This window comes from Boleophthalmus pectinirostris, unplaced genomic scaffold (genome assembly GCF_026225935.1).
Source record: "Boleophthalmus pectinirostris isolate CB_2022bp ecotype Guang Dong unplaced genomic scaffold, ASM2622593v1 HiC_scaffold_8, whole genome shotgun sequence".
Lineage (NCBI taxonomy): Eukaryota > Metazoa > Chordata > Actinopteri > Gobiiformes > Gobiidae > Boleophthalmus > Boleophthalmus pectinirostris.
Window position 1 is genome coordinate 30,987,704 of NW_026571515.1, and position 25,596 is coordinate 31,013,299.

At 40.8% G+C, this 25,596-nt stretch overlaps 2 protein-coding genes across 5 annotated transcripts in view; one reads left to right on the plus strand and one right to left on the minus strand.

Annotated features, from left to right (window-relative positions):
* Positions 1-19,713, plus strand: part of kdm5c (lysine (K)-specific demethylase 5C) — a 22,131-nt gene extending 2,418 nt beyond the window's left edge. For 3 of the 4 annotated variants that reach the window (XM_020929794.2, XM_055166146.1, XM_055166147.1), the window contains exons 3-29: positions 1-13; positions 86-208; positions 286-456; positions 712-846; positions 2,668-2,724; positions 3,777-3,900; positions 4,291-4,544; positions 5,880-6,038; positions 9,522-9,641; positions 9,720-9,878; positions 11,221-11,402; positions 11,507-11,669; positions 13,388-13,507; positions 13,578-13,772; positions 14,281-14,462; positions 14,867-14,991; positions 15,063-15,210; positions 15,337-15,427; positions 15,509-15,891; positions 16,006-16,144; positions 16,222-16,401; positions 16,533-16,661; positions 16,744-17,460; positions 17,843-17,882; positions 17,963-18,162; positions 18,408-18,581; positions 18,821-19,713. The exon at positions 1-13 is cut by the window's left edge and continues 65 nt beyond it. In XM_020929794.2, coding sequence (XP_020785453.1) covers positions 1-13; positions 86-208; positions 286-456; positions 712-846; positions 2,668-2,724; positions 3,777-3,900; positions 4,291-4,544; positions 5,880-6,038; positions 9,522-9,641; positions 9,720-9,878; positions 11,221-11,402; positions 11,507-11,669; positions 13,388-13,507; positions 13,578-13,772; positions 14,281-14,462; positions 14,867-14,991; positions 15,063-15,210; positions 15,337-15,427; positions 15,509-15,891; positions 16,006-16,144; positions 16,222-16,401; positions 16,533-16,661; positions 16,744-17,460; positions 17,843-17,882; positions 17,963-18,162; positions 18,408-18,581; positions 18,821-18,829 — 4,492 coding nt within the window. In that variant the 3' untranslated portion in view covers positions 18,830-19,713. The remainder of the gene's footprint in view (positions 14-85; positions 209-285; positions 457-711; positions 847-2,667; positions 2,725-3,776; positions 3,901-4,290; positions 4,545-5,879; positions 6,039-9,521; positions 9,642-9,719; positions 9,879-11,220; positions 11,403-11,506; positions 11,670-13,387; positions 13,508-13,577; positions 13,773-14,280; positions 14,463-14,866; positions 14,992-15,062; positions 15,211-15,336; positions 15,428-15,508; positions 15,892-16,005; positions 16,145-16,221; positions 16,402-16,532; positions 16,662-16,743; positions 17,461-17,842; positions 17,883-17,962; positions 18,163-18,407; positions 18,582-18,820) is intronic. The other variant, XM_055166149.1, reaches the window with a different exon arrangement.
* Positions 19,714-19,814: 101 nt separating this feature from the next.
* The window catches only part of LOC110164789 (PDZ domain-containing protein 4-like), a 60,325-nt gene continuing 54,543 nt past the window's right edge, over positions 19,815-25,596 (minus strand). The window contains exon 12 of the mRNA XM_055165700.1: positions 19,815-23,057. Coding sequence (XP_055021675.1) covers positions 21,144-23,057 — 1,914 coding nt within the window. The 3' untranslated portion in view covers positions 19,815-21,143. The remainder of the gene's footprint in view (positions 23,058-25,596) is intronic.

Below are 25,596 nucleotides of genomic sequence, written 5' to 3' on the forward strand. Positions count from 1 at the left end.
AAATGAGTTGGAGGTAATGAATATATCAATTCACTTAAAGTAGAAGTTATACTGTATATTTAACTTTCTTTCTCCATTCTTTCAGGCAGAAACACGGGTCAAGTTGAATTATTTGGACCGCATTGCAAGATACTGGGAGATTCAGGGATCCTCACTGAAAATCCCACATATTGAAAGGCGCATTGTTGATTTATTTAGTTTGTCAAAGGTTCGTGCCTCTTTCTGTTGTGTTTTTTATTTGTCCTGTTATATAGTTGTTGACGTGCTATGTCGTTTGTTTTTCAGATTGTAACAGATGAAGGCGGGTTTGAGATGGTGTGTAAGGAGCGCCGCTGGGCTCGTGTGGCCCAGAGGCTTGGCTATCCCACAGGCAAAAATGTGGGTTCTCTTCTGCGATCACATTATGAAAGGATTGTGTATCCTTTTGAAATGTTCCAGTCCGGCTCCAGTTTGATGGTATGACTTTAACATGACAAAATAGGCTACATCAAATTGTCAAATTCCTTTTTATTCACTTAGAAATATTTTTGCCATGGCATGACGGTGGTATAGACCAAGTTTAGATCTGTTAATATTCAGCAAAGAGATTTTAACCCTGCTTTGATGTGTTTTGCATAAAAAACATGTCATTGTTTTATCCACAACTATATAAGAAATGTAAAGAGAAATTTTCATTACTTGATTCTTCAACTTTTTCCTTTGTTTCTATAGCATTGCAAACCAAGGCACTATGACGGGGAGGAAGTGGATAAAGAATACAAGCCCCACTCCATCCCTTTCCGTCAGTCTGTCCCTCCGTCCAAAATGAACAGCTACGGTCGCCGTGCCAACCGCTGTCAACCAGATGTGAGTACAGCATTGTCATTCACCCTTTGTGTTTCTGTCAGTTGAGCTAGAGTTGAAATGCATAAAAAAAATTTAGGAGCTGGTATCCTTAACAGCTATCAAATATCCACCAGCTTAATGTCACCTGACTTGATATCATGATTCATTATAAAAGAAAGTTTCAGCTAAGCAAATCATAGCTTATGTACTGATCAGTCATATCTACTCACTTAAAACTTGGTAGGGAAATTGACTGTTACTAAAAAGCCATTGCTTCACATGTCTGTCCCTTCATTCTTTAAACTTGTTATGGCTGTTGAGCATAGTTCAAAATAAATGATTGCATTTTATGATTATTATCTAATGTAGGCTACTAACATTTATTTCAGTATTAGAGCATCTTTGTTTATAGACACCCAATCCTCAGTTCATGCATCTTTTTGAATGAATTATTATAATTTTTTTTAATTTTTTTATTTATCTTATACCTGACATGCTCCTCAGTAAACCAAAGCTGCACTTAATTCGTTGCCCTGGCTTGCTTCTTCTGTGGCTGAATTTTGTTATCACTGACGCTGCTCTCTGTTGGTCTGTTACATTTCACTATTCCTTTGCTCACTTTTTTCTCAAAATTCTCTCATAAATTCAGTAATTGCAACGTAGGTTAGTATTTCATCTGCATCTTAAGCAAATAGATTAGCACCATAAAATAAACATACCTTGTACTTTTAACCTGCACTATTGCCTGAGCCAAAAGTGCAGATACAGTAAAAGTCTCTTGTAATATTGATTTTTAGATTCTTGACTGTGATGTCACATTCTTAAGATGGTGGGCAGGAGGATCCAGTGCATTTTGCCATTTTCAATAGAAATGTATATTAGGAAAAAAAACAAAATAGTAATCTGCGTAAATTTTTATCGGGCTGAGCATTCATATTTGCCACCAAAACATGTCCCATTTCCTGATGAATGTATTATTCTCTAGGTAGCATTCATGTTCCATAATTTGATATAATTTCAGATGAAAGAGCCTGTATGATGCATGTATAACTCAATGGGAGATTCACTGTTCACAAAGGAACCAAACTGAAAATCCACAAATGTCAAACTTATGGATGCACTGATCCAGAGAGAGAAAAAATGTCTGCTGAACCAATATCCAATCCAACTTTTTTTTGTAACTGGCACAGATATTCAATACCAGTATCATATCAGGGCATCCCTAGTTAAACAAATTATTTGTTGGCAAGTGAGTACACAAACATTTTGTATTTAAACTCACCAGGGTGCTCTGGTTTCTCCTACCACTAAAAAATGCCCAATAGAAAGTGCCATTACAAATCTTAGTGGGACTTTCCTGGTTTTTGTTTCATGTGAATAGACGCTGTCTTAACTAGAGGTTTTTAACCACCAGTCAGGTCAAAAGCAAAATTCTACCATAAAATTTTGACCTGCCCTCCAGCTCAATGTTTAACTATATGCAGTTAAGAATGTCATGTGAAATGTCATCTATCACTCCACCAAGTATCTGCATTAACAATAGTGATTTACCTGCCTCTCATCTCAACCCATCTTATCTTTACTCTACAGATCTAATCATTATGGGTTTAGGATTTCTGTTATATATGACATTTTTAATACTTTTAAGCTATAATATTTTGTTAATTTGGATACCTATATGCCAATAGTCTGTCTTTTTCATCATTCTGAAACCCATGGATAAATTGTGATGCTATCTGAAACACAGGTGTATTTGATGAGCATCTCTACGTAAGCGCCCCCTCCTCTGTCGTCTGTCCTCTTGTCTTAGTTTATTGTTGCTGTTATTGTCTCCTGTTGCAGGGTCCAGAGGATGTGGCCCCTCATCCTCTCAGCACAGGCTCTGAGCTCCACTCTGCGGTACTGCCTCTTCAGCAATCGGGCCTCCCTTCTGCTCCCTCTGCTCCCCTCTCTTAACCTGCTCACACCAGTCTGATTGTTTCAATGTGTTTGTTATTAACATCATCTTCATTAACACCGTCATGGCTGTTCTTGAAAATCTTTAGCTGACAATAAAACATAAGATATTAAGATAGCATGTTTTTTGGTAACGGTGGGCCATATTGACAATAATGTTAATTTATTATTTTTTTATAAATATTTTGGGGCAGTCTCCTGATAACAATGTTTGACAATTCAAGGTTTACTGTACTTCTATTAGAGAGAGATTATGTACTCAATATTTAAGTTTTTTTTATTTTTTATTAACTTTCAAAACAACAATTTCAATAGTGTAGACGATGGCTCACCCTCTGTGTTTTGTGGGGCACATGCCAGTGTATTTTAGAACAACTGTTAGCATATTCCGTAGTACACTCTGCATCTTTTTTCATAGATTTTAAGATAACTGGTTCCCCTTGTTTGAAAACTTAAATAATTGCCATTTACACTGAGGGGGGGAGAAAAAAAGTTTCAAATTTAAGTGCAATTCACTGACGCTCACTGTGATTGTACTTGTCTGGGCTGTGTACATTACATATGCTTCCATTGCCTGGCTGTTTACTCCCTGCAGCTGCCCTTCATACTGCTGCATGTGCCCCTTATTGCACTTAAATTTAAATTACACAAATTAGGACATAATATGAAGATTGTTTTCATAGGAGGTTACTAAACATACATTTTTCTTTTGTGGCCTTCAATATTGTGCGATAGGAGTTTTTTTCAGTATACATCAAACTGCTGATGTATCTGTGTGTTTAAGGCTTTGGTGGTGGGCGCTCTTCTTTCAGATTTTCACTTTTCAGTTTCTAGTAAAATGGTTCACTTTTCTTTTCACCTAGTATAACCCCTTGTGGTGCATTGCTGTCTTGTTCAAGAACTTACTTTTGCACTTGGCCGCGCAATACTTGCTTTGTTTGTGCAGAATGGATGATTTATATAGAAACATTTTAAGTATTTGTCTTTCTTCACAGCCTGAGCCAACAGAGGAGGACATTGAGAAAAACCCAGAGCTTAAAAAACTACAGATCTACGGAGCAGGACCTAAAATGATGGGACTTGGACTTGTAGCCAGAGACAAAGGCATTAAGAAAAAAGGTACACTTAAAATCTAAATTATGTTTAGCATGAATTACAAAATGTATACTTGTAAAGGTACACGATGTAACTTTTCTCACCTATTTGTCTCCATGGAGATTGCTTTGCCTGAAATGTTCTATAGTATGGAATTAAACATGTCATTTATTCAACTTCAGATGTTTGTATTATTCTAATAATATCTTGAAAAGAACAAGAATGCTTACTTTGAGCATGGTCACTTCTCCACTGGACTCACTCTGACCTGTATCTCAGCTTGTGTGTGGAACAGTCCAAGCCTCTTGATGGAGACAATCTGGTGGCAGACCCTCCACTAGAAAAGTTGCTTAGTGCACCTTTTAAATTGGTTTTAGAATTGAAAAATGTTTTGAGTTTGTTTCTCCTTTTTAGAAGAGCTGCCTCAAACGATTACCATTAAGGAAGGCGCGTCCCCTTCTGTGGTCAATGCTGCAGTCAAGAATGAGCTTGATGTATCACAAGAAAAAAAGACTGAAGAGAGTGACCCCAGCCCCTCCCCTCCTCCCTCCAGTGTCACAGTCAAGCCAGATATAAAGAAAGAGGAGGCGGTGGAGGAGAAAGATCTAGGGCCCGATGACCGTGCCAAAATGACTATGAGGCTTCGGCAAAACATCAACACAACTTCGGTAAGATTTAGCTGAGCAGTGGAGAGACTTGACTGCTTGGTAGTTGTATGTCGTAAAATGACTTGGCATTTAGTATTTCAGTTTTCTCAGGCACTAGTAATTAGTACTACTAGCAGTGCTAATTTAACAATTAGTTTGGCCATCACAATTTTCCAGATTAGCCTGTGCTTGTGCTGTTGTACCTCTGGTCAAGACATTTTTTATATATTAGTAGATATTATTAAGACCTACAGATATTTGACATGAAATAAGAAACAAGTAAATGAAAAATTGGGAAAAATCGGCCTACAAACTCAGTCAAAACTACTCAAACCAAGATTAATATTCAGAATGTAAATAATTTCACCTAATCTAGCAATTACCATAAATTCCGGACTAAAAGACGCTACTTTTTTCTCTCACTTTGAATCCTGAGGCTAATATATGGACGGATTTTTTGTTTGGCACATTGTCCATTCATATATACAGTCTATGGTTTGGCAACATCGCGGATACGCGCAGTCTGAGTGCAGAAAGCGCCACTGTCTGTGCGCCTCACACATGGATCCAGGGTTAACATGAAGTTTCTACACTAGCTAGCGATATTGTCAACACACTCAAATAGTTTATGGTCATGTGATAAAATAAGTTATGATGCTAAATTAACATTAGTGAGGGGGGATACGTCTTAACCATATGCGTAAATGACGAGAAGAAACGTCTCAAGGTTCAGTAGCCGAACATCCACTCATACCTGATTGATAGAACTAGCCCCACTCCTGAGACAGTCTGAAATCTGCTGAAATCCTCCAACACACTGATATAAAACCAGACAGGACACGCAGGAGTCACACGCCGTAGAGCGCGGGGAGAGACGGGGGTGATGCTCCAAGGAAGTTTCTAGTTTGATTGTTTTTTGAACAGTTATTTTGTGCTTCATGCACACACCCTTCTCATGTAAAACACACAAAGAAATGCAGATATTGCAGCTTTTAAGTTCACGGCAATTGATGGGACTGTCGAAGAAGGAAATTGAGCTGCTGCACATGAGCTCGGCATCAATGAGTCGATGGTGAGATTTTGGTGATGGCAGCATGACGAACTGACTCGGTGCATAAAGACAACAAAAGTTTTCAGAGGCGATAAAAGCAGATGGCCCGAACTTAATAATGTCCTTGAAGACATGGATACCTGCAGCTTATATTCAGGTGCAGCCTATATATGTACAGTTTTAAAATTTTGTTAAGATTTAGTTGATGCGGCATATATTCAGGTGCGCTCAATAGTCCGGATTTTACGGTATTTCTTTATATGCTCTTTTAGGTATGCATCGTGACAATCCATGTTTCTTCACAGGTGGACTCCTTTGTGTGTCGCATGTGCGGTCGTGGAGATGACGATGAGAAACTCGTGCTGTGTGATGGATGTGAAGACAACTACCACACCTTCTGTCTCTTACCCCCGCTCACTGACCTCCCAAAGGGCAGATGGCGCTGTCCGAAATGTGTTGCAGAGGTAAGAAATGGGCTTTTTGTAGAAATACTTCAAGTAGCCCAATAGTTAGAAAAAGATATAAGAGAAGTTTATTTACCACCACCGGGAGACGTCAACTCTCAACTAGAGCCCGACCGATATATCGGTTGGTCGATATTATCGGCTGATATGGCATTTAGGCATATCGGCTATCGGCCGATGCTTGCTGATAGGGGCAGATATTTCACATGGGCATGTTATACCTCGTTATAAAGGTTAGACTCTCTACATTCTGTTCATTTAATCCAATTTACAGACAGATAAATGTCCTAATATGTGGCTCCACATCAGTATTTATCTACGGAGTCATTTGTCTGTGTGTGTCCGTACTGTCCCTGAACACACCACAGAGTTGCGTCGCTCACGTGTGTTTGTTTACACCTGCAGACACAGATCCAAACACTGAGATTATATTCTTTTTACGGACAATCGGTTTGAGTCTGGATTAAAAGGACATTTATTAGTGCAGATTTGTGATGTGAGAGGAGCCTGTATGAGCGGTGAGTGTTGGAAATATGTCAACTCTGAAGCTAGTTTTTGTCATTTGTTATGGCTTAGCTGCTGTAGCTCCCGCACATAAACAGACTGTTTTCTATTGGTCTGTTCTAAAGTGACTATATTGGCCGTATATTTGCTACTGGACCTGCACTGATATGTAAATGAGCTGTGAATAGAGGTGTGAATTATGACATTTGCGCATATAATTAATTACCGCAGCGCGCACGTATTTACGGCTAAAGGCTGATAGCGCTACTTTCTTTACTAGTTATGGGTCCGTCGCGAACGAAATGACTCTTAGAACCGGCTCTTTAAAGGGAACGACGGGAGCCGTGTTTTCTCTTTCTCTCACTTTTTTTCTCTTCACGCCGCGTGCAGATTCGTGGTATGACAGCGGCAGCGGCTAAAAACGAAACTTTGAGAACTTTGCGTGTACGTAGGATTAAAAACAAAAAACAAAAAACGAGCATATTTGACTGTAGTTTAGCATAAAATAAATAAGTCCCGGTTTAGTCCTTTTTCAGTCCTGGTTTAGACCTGGTTCAGTCCTGATTCAGTCCTGCTTTAGACGTGCTTTAGTCCTGCTTGCAACAAAACAATCTGAAGAGCCACTTGGGAGCCAAAAGAACCAGCAGCTTTTAGTGAGCCGAGCCAAAAGAGCCGGTTCTCTAAAAAGAACTGGAATACCCATCACTAGTGTCTAGAATGTGATGCAAAAATGACATTAAGTCAACCTACTGTCTGTAAATATGATGTAAAGAGGCAGAATAACAATAAATGTTGCCTAAATAAACCCAATTTAAAATCCACCAGAGCCAAACCTAAGTTTTTTAAACAATTCAACATAATCGGTGATTATATCGGCTATCGGCAGCTCCAACTTCCATTATATTGGTTTCATATCGACCACAGCAAAATCCATATCGGTCGGGCTCTACTCTCAACACATTGTGATTATTTGCCAATCAAGTCTGGCTGTGCTTCTATTATAAAAAGGAATGTCAAAAATGACCAAACTGGAGGTGGCCTTGGTAGAGAGTGCTTTATCAGTTTTAAGTGCTATTTATTCCTCCTATCTTTTAGGTTTTAATCCATAATAGAAATTAAATGGTCTTAGTAACCTGTGTAGGAGGTAAGGAGGTCTTCAAATCTTAAAACAAAGAATACAAAGCCAAAATAGAACAATAATTAAAGGGTATACACATTACACATGGAGTAAATACACTACTCACAATAAGTTAGGGATATTGTGAGAGAGTCAGTGAATGTCATATACACGGTGTTTGTTTCACTTCGGAAATTTTTGGGATAGGGAGGCAATGGTATTGGCGTGGTAGACACATCTCATTTTGGGTTTTCCAAGTAATAGTCTCACTGTGTACAGTGTGCCTTACATACTGGGGCCAAAAATCCTTTTCAATGTGGTATCAATTTCAACATTCTGTGGGTATAAAAAGCTTGTATTGTCAAGTCATCTGAAGTTCACAATTCAAACAGCCATGAACAAAAAATATCACTTAACAGACGAGCAGCGCCACCTAGCCATAGTCGGTGACAGGCAGTCAGATGTTGCTCGTGAGCTTGGTGTGTGTAAAAGTGTCATCAGTAGACTTAGCATCAAGACACAGAACTGCTGGCAGAGTTTGTGACGGACTCAGGAGAGGAGCCTCATGAGTGACAGATCGCAACGATGACCAGTAACTAAGGACCTATGCACTCAGACATCGTTATGCAACTGCCACACAGCTGCAGGCTCATTTACGAGATGTGAGGGGTACCAGGGTTTCCAGACAGAAACCATTCGCAATCGACTCCACCACTTTGGCTTGAATGCCAGACGACCGTTGCAGGTGATTCCACTGACACCAAGACACCGCCGTGAACGTTTGCAGTGGACACAAGACCATGTGACCTGGACAATGCAGCAGTGGTCTATCATCCTGTTCACTGATGAGTGTCGGGTCACCTTGCACAGAAATAATGGTTGTCAGCATTGGTGGAGAAGTCGAGGTCAGCGACATGCCGAGGTCAACATGGTCACCAGGGTTCACTTTGGTAGAGAAGGTGCAACAGTCTGGGCAGGCATCACCAGTCAGCGCAAAACAGATTTGGTTATTGTAGATGAATCAGTCACTGCACGTTCTTACCTCAGAGACATCATAGAACCCATCATTATCCCCCAATTCCGCCAGCACACCCCCAGCTTTCTGTTCATGGATGATAATGCTCCACCACATCATGCCAGAATTGTCACAGGTCGTCTTCAGGAAGTCAGAGTGCCTCATATGGTATGGCCAGCACTGTTTCCTGCCCTGAACCCCATAGAGTACATCTGGGACCAGCTGAAGCAGAGACTGGATGATCATACCCCACCCCCACGTGACCTGGCAGAACTGTGTGTAGCACTTGTAGAAGAGTGGAACGCATTGCCTCAGAACAACATCATGAGGCTCGTGAGGAGCATGAGACTTCGCTGTCAAGTTGTCATTGTAGCAAATGGTGGAAACACCCACTACAGACATTATTCATTTCTGTTACTTGGGGCTATTCTTGCTATTGTCTAAATTTCTGGGGTAATAAATATTAAACTAATGAAAATGGTGTTTCTTCTCATTCATTATTACTAATATCAAAGGGAACTTTTAATTATTTCATTAAAATTCAGACCAAATAGGAAAAGCACTCATGTAAATAACAGTATCCCTAACTTATTGTGAGTAGTGTATATCTAATATTTAACTTAATAGAGATTGTCATATTGCAAAAAGGAGTCTAGGCCTCTGCATTATGGATCAAATCAAACAGCTCTATCTAGACAACCTTTTAACAGTCTCTCGCTGTTCAATCATACTTACATCTGTTCTATCCAATAAGGCCAACAGGAAAACAATATACTTAATAACGAAAGGTTACATTATACATGAGTTTGGTTGTTATGTGAATAAAAAAATACTGTTTGTTTTCCAGGAGTGTAAGAAACCCACAGAAGCTTTTGGCTTTGAACAGGCTACACGAGAATATACTCTGCAAAGTTTTGGTGAAATGGCAGATGCTTTCAAAGCTGATTACTTCAACATGCCGGTCCATGTAAGTGTATTTCACTCTAAAAGTTACTGTAGTTTCAATAGGAGGAGCTGGAGACTGATGCCAGACCTGTTGTTGTAGATGGTTCCCACAGAGCTGGTGGAGAGGGAGTTTTGGAGGTTGGTGAGCAGCATCGAGGAGGACGTGACAGTGGAGTATGGAGCCGACATTCACTCGAAAGAGTTTGGCAGTGGATTCCCAATGAACAATGGCAAAAGGACTCTCACAGAAGAAGAGGAGGTATGAACGTCGTCATTGATATCAAATAATTTATTTTTTTATTTAGAAAATATAATGGGATGTTATCAGTTTTCTGATTATATTGTAGTTCAATGAGAAACAAAAAGAAACTCAAATATTGAAACCAGTTATTCGTAGTGTTATTTTCCACTACGCTACACCAAAAATGTGCACATTTAGTTTCTCCACATTACTGACCTGTAGAATGTAGTGATATCTGAAATTGCACCCACTGTGAAATTATTAATAATTAATAGTACATTTTGGTTGTATGGTTTGATAAATATTAGGGCCGGGCACGTTAACGAGTTAATTTTGCTTTAACTAATTCATTATCGCCATTATTTTAACACAGTTAACGCAGTTTTTATTTTATTTTATTTATTTTTTATTGTAAACGTCTATTGCTCATTGACTTTTATTCTGACCACGTGAGATGCAATGTGTCTGAGCCTTCGACCGAGCCACGGGCTCTGGTTCACGGGTCTTTCTGTTTCTTCTCCTTCTTCCAGACGCCCCTGAGGCGTTCAAATAGAGGTGTCTGGTACGGTTTTCCTCGCTGTGGTCTCGCTTACATAATGCTATTACAAGCTATTCGCAAAGGCCCGGAAGATTTCGTGATATGATCCCGCCCGTAACTCAATAAAATTTGATTGGCTAAGACAGCTGTCAGTCTCAAACTTCGTTCCAGCCACCAGGTGTTTCTTTAGTTCAATGCTGCAGGGGGAGTCACTGATTTACCCAGATACCATTGGAAGAAAATTTAGATTGGTCCATTTCCATTCCATTATATTAACCCTTTGTTTCCTAAGAAATATTAGTCCAAGTTTATAACAATGATCTAGAAATTATTACTAGTGTAGTGTTTATTACTCACCAAATAAAAAATATTGAAAAAATATATTAGTAGTACAAAAATTCATGCAATATTTTTTCTTGAGCCTTCACTGAATGCCTAGAAGGCTCTGATGGTTCCTCTCTGAAAGAAATGCTGTTTGCACAAGAAATGTATGGCTCTTTCATTTACATTTCCAATGAAAGTGCTCTATACGCTACTTTTTAATTCTTTAATTTAGTTTTGCGTATAGCATGCGATTAATCGTGATTAATTGCACTCAAACTCATGTGATTAATGCGATTAATATTTTTTATTTTTCCCCAGCCCTAATAAATAAAAATGATATCCTTCAGAGCTGGGGATGAAGCTGGCCTGAGAACAGGGAGAGCCATCTTGTCCAGCTTGAATTGAATTAAACCTTGAACTTTGATACTAAAACTAGATTGATCAATCAAGCAGTACGTTGTGGTTTACAGTTTATTAACGTCATTATTTTTCCGACAGAATTATGCCCGCTCCGGCTGGAACCTGAATGTGATGCCTCTGCTGGAGCAGTCCCTGTTGTGCCACATCAATGGAGACATCTCTGGAATGAAGGTGCCCTGGCTCTACGTAGGAATGGTTTTCTCTGCTTTCTGCTGGCACATTGAGGACCACTGGAGCTACTCTATCAACTACCTGCACTGGTATGCATCTCACTTTTAGATTCTTAAGAGCAGAACCTTTACTTGTCCCACAGTTTCAGGGTTACAAAATATAACTTGAACCTAATTGTGCCATCTGAATGAAGGGGTGAGCCTAAAACATGGTATGGCGTCCCATCGGTGGCAGCAGAGAGACTGGAGGAGGTGATGAAAAAACTGACTCCGGAGCTGTTTGAGTTTCAGCCCGATCTGCTACATCAGCTAGTCACCATCATGAACCCAAACATCCTCATGGCACACGGGGTACCGGTGAGTGACTGCACTTTTCATATTACTCAAGTCAATACAGATTTCACCACTATGATAAAATACTTCTTGTTTAAATTTCAATACAAATGTTTCTTCATTATTACTGTACTCATTAGGGATGTAACAATAACCAAAATATTGTGATATCATATCGTCAAGGTTCTCACAATAATATTGCAATATCACAATATCAAATTACAAGTCTCTTTGCTTAAATTAAAAATTATGGTGCAGAAATGGCTAAAAAAAAAAAAAAGAGAGAGAGAGAATGGGAACTATATAGACCATGATCCTTTGCTCCATTTCAGTGTAGACTACATGAAGAAATAACAGTTCTAAGCATTTTTACGTTCTTCGTTCTTTGGATTAAGTCTTGTCAAGGCATTTTAACATTCTTTCCCCCTTGGACGCCTACTAGGAACAACCCATACATATGTTACTAGGGCTACCCTTAGAGCATAAGTGCATAAAAGAAAACGAACTTCCTTGAGTGATTATAAATGATTTTCACACTCATTAACTTAATTGAAACATAGACATATTTGGTATCTCTGGAAACCTTAGACTCTGATCTATTCATTTATGGATGTTTAAATCACTGAAAATGAGAGTTTACCTGGTCAGGTGCAAAATCGAAAACAAAAAACTACATTCAGCATGTGATATATGCATGTTCTGAGCATTATATTCATAAAAAACATTTAAAAATATATTTGTCTAAGTATTTAAACAGACTTCATATCGCCAGACACAGTATAGCCAAGTGTACACCTGTGTGTACCTAATTTGTATTTTCCTTTTAGCTTATTCAACTCATATAGTTTATTCAACTCATAGTTTATTCAACACATATAGCTTATTCAACTCATATTCAACACATAGCTTATTCAACTCATATAGCATTTTCAACTTTTTTTCAATATAGGAACATCTAAAAACATCTGGAAGGACTGATTCATCTGAAAGGTGTGAGTCAGGTGTGAGTCATTCAGTTACAGCTCAACTCAGTCCTCAGGTGGATGCAACTGCCGGAAACAGTCATTGCACATGTGGGCATTGCATGCTGAACAGCCATATACAGTTTCATGTTGGCGTTCCTTCTTGTAGCAGCTTTTGCACCTGCTGTGTTTTCCAGGTAGTCGCTCAAAGGAGTGTGTCATCTTGCATTTCTGCAAATCAATGTCTATGGGAGGTCCACACTCTTTAAAGTAGCATATTCACAGTTTTGTTACCCTCCACAAAATATCGCAATAACTGTCGTACCGTGAGATGTATAGCGTGAAAATATTGTGCCGAGATTTGGATATTGTTACATCGCTAATCGTGAGCCTCCCCACCATATCATGAGCTTTCCCATGATATTGCAATAAATATACCGTGAGGCTCATACCGTGATGATATCATATCATGAGTCTTGGGTATCATTACACCACTAGTACTCGTATCTAATTCTGATAAAGCTCTATATAAGATCAGAATTTATTCAACTTTATTGCCATTACACTTGTACAGGAGGTAACCAGAAGAGCAGTGAAGCTTGTACTTAAAGTGTACACATAAGGAATACATACTGTCTATGACATGCTACATTTGTGCTTATGCCATCAGCTTATCCAAAACTATTTAGGAAATGTCTAATTGAAGTATATATGATTTAATTACACTGTAGTTTCCTTGATACTGATTGAACTGAATTGAATGAGACTCTTGTTTTTCAGGTGGTGCGCACTAATCAGTGTGCAGGAGAGTTTGTCATCACTTTTCCCAGAGCATACCATAGTGGCTTTAATCAGGGTTACAACTTTGCCGAAGCAGTCAACTTTTGCACTGCAGACTGGGTAAGATGATGTGTACATTAGTAATACGACAAGTTTTCAATAACAATTCACACCCTTCTTTCCTCTTTAGCTCCCGGCAGGTCGCTCCTGTATTGAGCATTACAGGCATCTCAGGAGGTACTGCGTGTTTTCCCATGAGGAACTCACCTGCAAAATGGCAACATGTCCAGAAAAACTAGACCTCAACATGGCTGCAGCTACACACAGAGAGATGTTTATTCTCGTACAAGAAGAGAGGAAGCTAAGGAAGGCTCTGATGGAAAGGGTAGGGTCACTTTTTGTATATTTTATTTTTCTCTAGAGACCTCCCCAGTGTAGGGCTGTGCAATTACTTTAATTGGATTTGCAATTATTGGCTTGGGGCAGTTTTATCGATTATGTCTACAGCCTATTCATTGGTAGTAAAAAATATGGGAGGAATGGAAAGCATTCACTTGTTTATCCATGATGGAAAAAATAGCATTGTTGCCATAGCAATAAATGATTTAAAAACAAGAAATACTTTAAATGTCACCTAATAATAATCAAGGAGCTGAGACTCATGAATAAGCTAAGATTTATTTTGAAAGTTTATCTCATCTATGTTCATAAACCTTAATATTACAATTGTTGTTGTTGATATAGAGAGAGATCATCTCCCAGCCCTACTTCATTGTACTTTGAGTATAGAATTAAAGTACTTGTCTTTGCTTCTTAAATCATGTCATATTATTATGACATGTTTAATCACGATAATCATTACGATCATCATTACTTATCTTTTCCGTCCACAGGGCATCACTGAGGCAGAGAGAGAGGCATTTGAGCTTCTTCCTGACGATGAGCGACAGTGTGATAAATGTAAAACCACATGCTTCCTGTCTGCCCTTGCCTGCTCCAACTGCCCCGAGAGGCTGGTGTGTCTCTACCACACTCAGGACCTGTGCAACTGCCCCACTGACAAACTCTACCTCAGGTCTGTGCACATTTGACTCAAGTCTTCATTTTAGATTCAGCTCATACGTTAAATGCGTCTTGCCCCAGTACAGACATATTGTATAAGCAGCTGTTGAGGTAAAAAATAAATTCACTGTCTATGGTCTGCATCGAATTATAAAATTCGATATTTATTGTCAGATCAAGAAGGGATCAGGAATTGTGTGTTTACCATGCCAGCTTTACCATGAGAGCAAAACTGTAGTCTCTTAAAGTTGTGAAAAGCTCTTAGAAACTTATTGTGGTCAATAGTTAGGACTAATGTAAGGTAGGTGAGGAATAGCTTCTGCTGCAAACAGTTTCAAATGTATTAGTTGTGTTTATCAAGGTTTTTAAACTATAAAAAGCATAGCACCTTTTAAACTTTAAACCCTCTATCCACAGATATAGATATACGCTGGATGAGTTGTTGGCCATGTTGCACCGATTAAAGGTTCGCTCTGAGTCCTTTGATTCGTGGGCCAGCAGAGTTAAGGAGGCACTGGAACAAGAGGGAGGAAACAAGATTGGTAAGAAATTACCTGCAATGGATTTTGGGACTTGCAAAATGGAGTGTGCTTCACTTATGTTATGCCCCTAGACATTGATGCTCTTGAGAAACTGAAGTCAGAAGCCTGTGAGAAAAAGTTTCCCGACAATGAACTGCTTCGCAAACTCAACAGTGTTCTGAATGACAACGAGCGCTGTCAAAAAGCAAGTGCAGACCTCCTCAGTTTATCAAAAACGGGGTGAGTTCACCTACATGAGAAGCATAAAGACACTGTTATTAGGTTCTGTTTTCAGACCAAGAGTTTATTAAATCAGCATAAAGACACTGGCTGGTTTCAATTCCTTAAATTGTTCCTTTTTTGCAGTGAAAACAAAATGACAGCAGCTGAGCTAACGTCACTGGTGGAAACCATGCAGAATCTGCCCTGTGTAGTGAATAAGTTAGATGAAGTAAAGGTACAGTATTAAGTTTTTTACTTTCAGTATCCAAACATTTATGGTCTGAACATCTGCTCATCTGTATTTTCTTACTTTTAGGCGGTTGTACAAACAGTGGAGTCTTTCCAGCAGCTGGCTCAGACCTTTATAAACAGCAAAGACTGGAGAAAAGAGTCTCCTCCGGCAGAGCAGCTCCAGGCTCTGCTGGAGCAGGGGGATACTCTGCCTGTGACTGTGCCAGAGAGTGATCTTCTGCGGGGGCTGAAGGAGCAGGGCCGCTGGCTGGCAGACGTGCGGTGCACTTTGGGCACAGACAGTGGCGAGCGACAGGAGGTGACTCTGCCTGTGCTCAGGAGTCTTATGGAGGCGGGCTGTAACGTTCCCCAGAGCATCTCTGTGGAGACGGCCATGGCCGAACTACAGGAGCTGCTCACTATTGCCGAGCGCTGGGAGGAGAAGGCTCAGATCTGTCTGGAGCAGAGGTAACACCTTTTTAACTTTAAACTACATGAACAGCCCCAGGCTTTTGAGAGTTTAAAAACCTGTTCTCCCACATGATTTGAACCCTGAACATATTTTCTGTTTTAATTGTACAGACAAAAACACCCTCTTTCCACCCTGGAGGCAATAGTCAGCGAAGCCCAACTCATCCCAGTGAAGCTGCCCAACATCATGGCCCTACAGGGCTGTCTGACACGGGCACGGGCCTGGGTCACAGATCTGGAGGAAATTCAGGTACATCATTTGAAATACTTATTATCTAAAATGCATTTTTCTCCTGCAGCTATTTGAGACTTATTTTTTCTCCATAGAACGGGGAGCATTATCCATGTCTAGATGATCTTGAGGGTCTTGTGGCAATTGGAAGGGACTTGCCAGTATTTATGACTGAGCTCAGACAACTTGAACTACAAGTGACCAGTGCTCACTCGTGGAGGGACAAAGCCAGCAAGACCTTCCTAAAGAAAAGCAGTCAGCATAGTCTGCTAGAGGTACAGGACCAAGAGTGAAAAGCAGTAGTGTCATGTGCCCACACTCCTACCAATAGTATTAATATTTTATATATGAGCTACTCTCCAATTGAAACCTGTGCTAGTATTTAAACCTCACTGTCTCCCTGCAGGTTTTATGTCCATGTGCAAAAAGGCGAGAGAAGAGGGAGCACACTGAGCCCATGGAGGACCCTTTGGACGATACCGATAACAACACATTAGGGCTCTCTGCACAGGATCTGAGGGATCCTGCTGCTATTGTATGTTTAATGAATATATAATGTTAACATATCCTTTTTACTTTTCTATTGAAGTTGTATTTTTGTTTTTCCTTTCCATCAGGTTATGGCTTTCAAAGAAGGGGAGCACCAAGAGAAGGAAGTACTTCTGCGGTTACAGAAATTAAATTTGTGTAAATCTGGTGTGTCATGTTACAAGGAGGAAAAGGAGAACGGAGGCTGGGACAGTGCCATAGAAACAGACTCATCAAACCACTCAGAGAACTCTGTGAAAGAGAACGGGAGCCCTCCGAGTGTGTGTGTTTGCGGGGGGAGACCTCGTGCTCCTCAACTGCGCTGCCATCTTTGTAAGGACTGGTTTCACGGAGGCTGTGTCACTTTCCCCTCGCTACTCCCCTCCTCAACAGAACAGTTTAATGCCCTCTGCTGGTGGGAGTGGGACACGCGTTTCCTCTGCCCACAGTGTCAAAGGTCACGGCGGCCGCGGCTCGAGACCATCCTGGCGTTACTGGTGGCTCTGCAGAAGTTGCCGGTGAGACTTCCTGAAGGCGAGGCACTGCAGTGTCTAACGGAGCGGGCTATCACATGGCAAGGACGAGCAAAGGAGGCATTAGAGAGCACAGAGATACAGCAGGCTTTGGAGAAACTGCAGGAACTCAAAGACACACTACAGAGCGACACAAAGAAAGAGCCGGAGGTAAAGAAGGAGCCAGAGGAGAGTTCAGTCATCGTCCTGTCCGACTCTGAGGAGCCTGAGGATGATGGAGTCATAGATCTGACCGATGAGTCACCAAAGAAAAAGGAGATTAATGGTGTAAAGGTAAAAAGCCAAAACATAAACTAAAATACAAGCATGTTTTTTTTGTTTACATTTTTATGTTTTTATTGCACTGAAAACGTAAACGTGTCTTTACTCAGAGTGCGCCATGCATCTCCACACATAAACCTAACTCATACTTTGCCTTGGAAGAGGGCCTCCACCTGCTTGTTTTCATGGAATTAATGTTCCTTTGACTATGGTATTACACAGGATCGCACAAAATGTGTCCATCTGTGTGGAGAATGTTCAGAAGTGTGATTTTAGCTGTTTATTTCCATGGAATCAAGAGATGAACTCCAGAAAGTTACTGTTGCTTTATGGAAGAAGAGTTTCCTTGTGAGCATAGATTTAAGTTTCTGTTTTTGGTGTTTTTTTTCCACAGTCTGTTTCAGAAAATGGCCTCAACCAGAAGTCCAGTGAAGGTGAAAGATTTCTGATTACTAAAATGATGTAATGTGTGACAAGAACAAGCTCTTAATAATTCATAATTTCTTATTTTCAGGAGTGGGGTCTCTGCTGTTCCTGCTCCCATCTCTGAAAGGCCCTGTTGTAGAGATTTCTCCATCCACCAGGGAGCAGTTGGAGGAGCTTCTTCTGGAAGGAGACCTGCTGGAGGTGTCCTTGGACCAGACCAACACCATCCACAGGGTCCTACAGGCAGCCTCCAATCCCCCCACAGACACGCTGCACACTCTGATACAGGTAGGACACTAAAATGCAGTTCATGTTAGGGCTGCACAATTGCAGTTGAAATGGCAATTCTGAATTGTTCATGCTCCTGGAGTTATTTACAATGAGCACTCTGAATAAAATCTCTAATCTAAGTGCAGTTGTCAAAAAAATCTTACACACTTTACATAAAGCCTGATGCTAATGCAACTATATTGGAAAAAAAATTAGAGGGATGTTAAATGATACTCAGTTTCTACTGTTTTCATCGTTTGAAGATTGAACTTGAGGAGCAGAGGCGAAGTAACCGCGGTCGGACCAAGGACAAAAGGAAACGTAAGGGTCAGAGAGGCTTGAACAGGGACGGGACAGACGCTTCGGAGTCCAAAAAAACCTGCCCTCCGAGTCAGAGCCCCTCCCTTCCCACGCCAACAGTCTACATGCATCCAGAGGTAATATTTTTAGTTTATACACAAAGTCGTGTTTCAGAGAACATTTGACTGAGATGGGCCAGGCAAAATACTATACTATTTCAATGGAATAATGGATTTACTTACTAATTTACTTAGTAATTTTATTTTATTTTTTGTATTTGGGACAGTCCATGTTAATGAATAAATGTAACAGGTAGTGTAAATATGCCAGAATGTAGCAAAGTGCTAATTTCCTGTGTTATGCTTCTGTTCTGCAGATTTTGTGATGCACTGGAGCTCTATATTTATTGGAGCAACATGCTAAATGCCAGAAGACGGTGTCAAGATTAGGGAAAGACACGGGACCCCCCCATGTACCCTACTCCTTTAAACTTGTCCATTTTTCCAACACTAACGGAGCAAAGGGACTCCTACGTACACTCCATATCAGTACCCCACTCATCAATCTTTCACACTGTATTACTATGCCCGCTCCACTGTCCCTCCCTCCTCTGGACATATAGGACTCATGGACAGATGGCGGTCTCTTTGTGCTCTCTTTGTGTTGAGTTGTTTCTAAGGTCAGTATACCGTTATCACAACTGTATTAAACGCTAGTGCAAGCCTGGCTCACTCCGACTGTTGCAGTATATATCTTCTTGATTCAGCCCACACAGAAGTTGGATAAACCGCTTGCGTGTGGGCAGGACACTTGAGTTAAGGTTCGGCAATTGTTTTTAGCTGATCTTAGAAAACAAACCATGCTCACCCTTAAGTTATATTGAATCTTGATTTGAACATTGTTTTACGGATATGTATTTTGTTTAAAGTGGGATAAACTATTTGGGAAGTGTTAAAAACAGGCATTCTTGTTTTGGTGCTACTTTCTCAGAAGTACCTCTTTGGCTTTCCCACCCTTCCTTTTCCTCCCTCTTAATATTTTATTTTTTTAAGCTTTTCAGTCTTGTTTTATTGCTTTATTCTACCTTTATTTTCTGCTCTCTGGAAGAACACATCAACTTCACTGTATTGTCCATTCTGAGTTCAAATTATTATATAAATATTATGGCTATTACGGACACACAGCTGTCGTGAATATGTGTATAAAGTTTTTCATTTTAATGTTTCTTTCACACTTGTTAGAAAATAAAGGTTTAGAATTGTTTAGGAATATTGTGTCTCCTTATTGTGTCAAATCAACCAACACACTTTTAATGTCAGTTTTTATTTAGAGTATTTGCAATAGAAAAGTTTCCCATGTTAAATAGCAGACACTGGACACCACAACATTCAGCAAGTACATTACATTGTTCTATGCTACAGTTAGAAGCATTTATAAAGTCACATCCACATTAACAACCATGTAAAAAGCATTTGGCTCTACATCAAACATGCAGAAAACTCAGAACTGCCTTAGCCATGTTCTCAAATGGATTATGTTCAGTCTTAGCTAACAGCATACATTTGTCTCAGATGGTATAGACAAAAAAAGCATAGAGAAAGAAACTGGTATGCTGGGACACCACTGGCAATACCAGGTGCCATAATGGGGCAGCAATGTACCATTGTTACCCTTTGGCAAGATACCTCACCATCTTGCTTAAACTGAATGTGGTGACGGTGGAAGTGGTCAGAGAGGTTGATGGTGCAGATTGGCAGCTTCACTTCTGTCGGTCTGTCCCAAGACAGCTGTGTCTACAGAAGTAAATTACCAGGAGCAAGTGAGGTGTAAATGAATGATGCATAAAAATACAACTGTGCCTTTGTTCATTTGGAAAAGACTAATGCATTATCATTTTGATAGCCATAATATCTGTGCTTTGCTAAGTTTTGTATTGTATTTGGCCCATCTTATTCTAGTAAGTACTATGTGAGTTGTGCTTTCTAGAAACTTACAAAAAATATTCTGTGTCAATTGGCACATTGTTAGTGACATGAACTGATGTTGCACTCATGGCACAGGAATTGCTTCACAGTTGCTTTATTGGCTCTTAAGTATTGTGCTCAATGTTTGTGTCCTGTTTATGATTTTCCAGCAGGTGGCACTCCTTCATTGGCATTTTTCCTTAACAGTGCTTCCCCTTCAAATACAGATAAAGCTGCTTTTTTTGTAACATATTTTTCTACTACTCTTCTATTATTATGTATAGCAGATTTTTTGATATTTTAAATATATTTTAAGAATATAACAATAAATTAAAGAATGTTTTATGTTGTCCATGTGGCAGTAACCACACTGCGCTGATTGACTATAAAAATGCAGTGACTATGGGTTTATATAAGCATTAAGCCCATCGTCTTAGTTTCTTTGCATTAAGCATTGTAAGATGTGCAATAGTAATAATGTCTAATGGGTCAGTGCATCTAAAACATCAACCTTAAGCAGCTTCATTTACAGTGTGTGCCAACAAAACAAAAAGGACCATAATCCAAACGCTACTTTAAATGCATAATTTTGTGCCTTTGAGCAGGGGGAGCACTTCACAGTTCAGTGATAAACTCTGATTGTAAAGGAGAGCAGCTCTTGTGCTGTGATGGCTTAATTTGGACTGTTTCGTCTCAAACTGTTATAGTTCTTTTGCTGGTGGTGTGTGTCTGAGACTACACTGTGGTGACCGACAGCAGAGGGTTGTAGACCTTTGTCCCATCTGCAGACCGTGTCCCATGAGCCAGCAGCTCCTGGATGGTGATCCAATTGTCCAGGATCCTGCGGCTGCGTTTCTTCGTGCTTCTGCGATGGCAGAGCTCCAGGATAGATGAGGGCAGCTGTGGAGGTGGCGCCCCCTCTTGTCCAGTGCTTTGCTCTCTCTCACGCTCCCTCAGACACTCTAGGCGGCTCTGCATCATGAATTCCCTGCGCCTGCGTTGCTCTCGTGCCTTCAGCAGGTGGCGTTTGCGCTCCTCTTTGCTCCAGTAGCGCCCCATCTTCATCTCACTCACAGCATCATCATCAGTTGTCATACCGCTGCGCTCCTCACTGATCTTCATGGCCCGAGCCTTCAGCAGACGGTCCCTCACAGGCCTCTTGGCCACATACCTTGTGCCATCACTGCGGATCTTCACCTTCCACTCCATGCGGGGGGACAGGGGTAAGGGCAGAGAGCCCACTGTCAGGGGCATGTCCTTACAGGTGCTGCCCAGGCTCATGGGGCTAGCCTCACCACTGCCCACGCTCCCCTCTCTAGACAGACCCAGCTGAGGTGAGGGGGGTGGAGATCTGAGCTGCATGCAGCTCAGGAAGCGCTGAGGAGGCAGGGCCTCTGTGTGTCTGCGGGACAGGTAGGGGCTGTTCTCTGCACTGTGCCCACCTGTCCTCTCAAAGGAGCCATTGGTTTTTATTGAGCGCTTTACTGCTCCATCAGACCCTCTCCTGGAACCATCTCTGGACAGAGAGCGGACTTTGAATGCGGGGCTGGAGGGTTTAGCCTCTGCTCCTCGTCTGTGAAACTGTGGGGAGTACAGATTATTCTCTTGGTCTGCTCTTTGCCAGGTGAGGGGGGGCAGCTGAGCTCCAGGTGACACAGGAGCCTCTCCACCCCCCTGCAGGCTCTGGGTGGAGTTAGCAGGGTACTGCTCACTGACCAGAGGGGTGCTTCGGCAGCTCTCTCCTCCAGTGTTGTAGGCACTTGTACTGTCTTTGTCGGAGCGGTCCCTCTCTGGGATCTCATTGATGTCAGACAGAGTCGCACTAGTGTCCAGACGCCCGGCCCCCAGTCCGCTCCCCAGCCCGGCCCCCAGCCCTGGGGTCTTATCCTCCAGGGGCCAGGCCTTCATGCAACGCTCCCTCAGTTGCTGCATCTTCTGTGCCCTGAGGATGTTGCGGCATTTGAACTCTAGGTGGCGTAACTCCTCCTCAAGCAGAGCCAGTTCATGCTGCGAGAGGCTTTCGTTTCTGTTGACGTCTAGAGGCACGCCACCCTCCTCGGTGTCGCCCTCCCCGTTACAGTTCTTCTCATAGTAACACTTGATCTCCAGCAGCTCCTTGTACCTCTCACACTCCTCCTCCGTCAGTCCCGGCATCATCATGGTCCTCATCATGGCGTCTGCCCCATAGCCCCTGTCCACCTGCTCCCCCCACCCCCCACTGACCCCTTCCAGCCCCAACAGTGAGTCTGTGCTGAACTGCAGCTCCTGTGAGTGCAGCAGAGGGGGTGTGTCTGCTCGGTGGGTGAAGAACTTGCGCATACTTCCTGGAGTGTTGGTAGCGTTGGTGTTGGGGGCACTCGTGTGGTCATCCCCTAACAAGTCATGTTCGGAGGACTCCTCGTATCGGGTGCTCTCGTCTGTGCGCCCCACCCCACTGTCCAGCTCCTGACTGTTACTAAGCACCGTCTGAATCAGAACAGGAGAATCTCTGTTTCTGGAGTGTCCCCCCATCATGGTGCCCCCTGCTGAGCCCCCCTCTCCAGTGTACTGTTCGGCGTTACTGTTTCTGACATTCTGGTCTCCAGATAAATGAGCGGTATTGTCCAGAGGTTCCAGGTCTTGCTCCTCTTGATCCAACTGATTACCATTCTGAACACATGAGAAAAGCAACATTTGCACAGTTAAAGTAGAATACATAACACTACAAGAGGTTTTCCATGATAATTCTGGGCAAGGTAGAAAAGTGCTATTGTTTTGCAACCAGTTTATGGTAAAATTACCAGTTTGGTATTAATATTGAAATCAAGTTTGTGTTCAAATGTTCCAGTTTGAACATTTTAAATATAGTGACAAACCTCTTTTAATTGCTCAACATTGTGAGAACATAACAAAAAAAAAAAATGCTGTTACAAAAAATATTTTCAACACCTACAATTTCATAATTGTTCTGTACCATGGAATTCATTACATCCTAATTGGAAATGCACGTCTGAGGTCTACATGACAACAAATATAGCCTACTATACAATCCACACTGACTATTATGTACACTATCTAAAAAAAACTTCATTCTTAAAAGGACATCTGCAGTTCTGAGGTTACCTTACTTAAATACAAAAATGACACAATTGTAATACAAGAAAAGGCCTAAACTAACTATTTGATTTAATGCTGTATATTAGACTTCCCTTTCCACACACACGTCCTCCAGCTCCTCCGGGGGAACCCTGAGACGTTCCCAGGCCAGCCGAGAGATATAGTCCCTCCAGCGTGTCCTGGGTCTTCCCCTTACTTTATATTTTTTTTTAAATCCATTTCAGAAGGGAACAGCAGTCGTGATTCCATTTCTGATACTGGAAATGCATACTGTCATTGTGCAAGACACTTCAGCAATGTCTATGTGAATGCATGAGTATGAATGATTATTATATGTAAGCTTCTTCAGTACCAGTTAAAGGTAAAAAATGCTACATAAGGACATATTACCATTTATGTTACTGCTTTAAAAAAGCTTAATATATGTAATTCCTTTATTATTATTATTATTATTATTATTATTATTATTATTATTATTATTATTATTATGCACACATAAGAAAGCAATCCAAAGTATTTTTGTATATCTCCAAATCACTACAACAGCTGCCTCACAAGTTAATAATATTTTAGATTTAATAATGAGTTGGTCGCAAACTAAGGATGTAAAAAATCCCTTGATATTTTCACGATATGGTCTATATTTGCCTGACCAGCCATATTTTGTTCAAACCCAGAAGGGACTGAAATCAAACAATAGAAGGTGAAAATCCCCTCCTATTTTGGGACTGTCCGACCTCAGCCGATAATCACATGTTTCTCAAATGCGGAAGAAACTTCTTTGACCTGAGATAAGTAGGTATCTCATAAGATAAGGTGCTTCGATTGTTGATTCTGCAAAAATCTGTGCTGATGTTTTTTCTCCTTTTTTACATGTAAACTGCCATTTTTGTTTTTGATGCAAACTGAACATGAATCTCTCTGATTGATTAATATGCATGTCAATCATGCTCTCTGAAATCAAGGAAACAAGATGTGGCTTCAGATCTTCTTGTCTTTGTAAAGTTTTGTCAAAGCGTATGGTTCTGGCTGGTCAGGTAGTAGTAGCAGCAGTAGTATCTTCAGTTTTTTTTTTAGCTATTTCTGCACCATAACAATGAATTTCAGCAAAGAGATTAGTAATTCAATATATTGTGATAGTCCACACCGTGAGTCTTTTGACAAAACAATATCATGATATTTCAGTTATTGTGACATCCCTATCGCTAACACGAGTTGTGTTAGGGCTTGAAAAACCTGAACCCTTTTAGTGCTCATGAACCCTTGTCTAATTACCCTGTTACACTGGAAAACTGTGCTCTGACTGTGTAACTACATATTGATTATTCTTTTCTTCACTCATTGATGTCCTTTTTAGTTCACTCTCTCCCTCGACAGCTCCAGTCTTTAATCTCAGCATGTGCATTTCCCTATTACGCTCTCACAGCACCCTCATCTCTCTGTACTGGTTTAGCCGTTCTTGAAGCCCCTGCCTTAGTAATATACTATGTCAGGCCTTGCAGTGTTTGATTTGTTCCACCCTCTGTGAGATTTCCAGACGGGGGGTGTTACTGTTCATATAATGGATTGTTTACACGCTCAGTTGTGGGGATTCTAGTTCCTAAAATCAAACTCCATATGTGCTAAGGAGTCCAATAGGCTTTCCGTGTTGACAGCCACACCAGAAATCTGATTTCTGAAGTAACCAGATTATTAAAATGTCATATAAACAGTTACATCTAATGTGAGTAATCTGATTTCTTTCTGACTGTTCACACCTGTGAGTTTTTTTTTTATTTGTTTGTTTTGCTTTTTTGATAAATGCAAATGCAACAAAATTAAAAATAAAATAAAAATAGACAAAAACTAAAATTAAGACTGAAAAAAATGAAATAATAAATTAAACTGCAAGTCACCAGGTGTTTTTTATATCATCAATACATTTCTTTAGGTCCATAGTAAACACAAGAAATGTTATGCTTAAGTCAAATTTTCTACAATCTTCCAACAGTCTTATGAGCTTGTTTTGTGTTAGACTGTTAATGAGATGCTTTTTAAATGTGCCCCATAGCTCTGTCTGTATTTGTGGTCTGAATACAGATGTTACCACTCC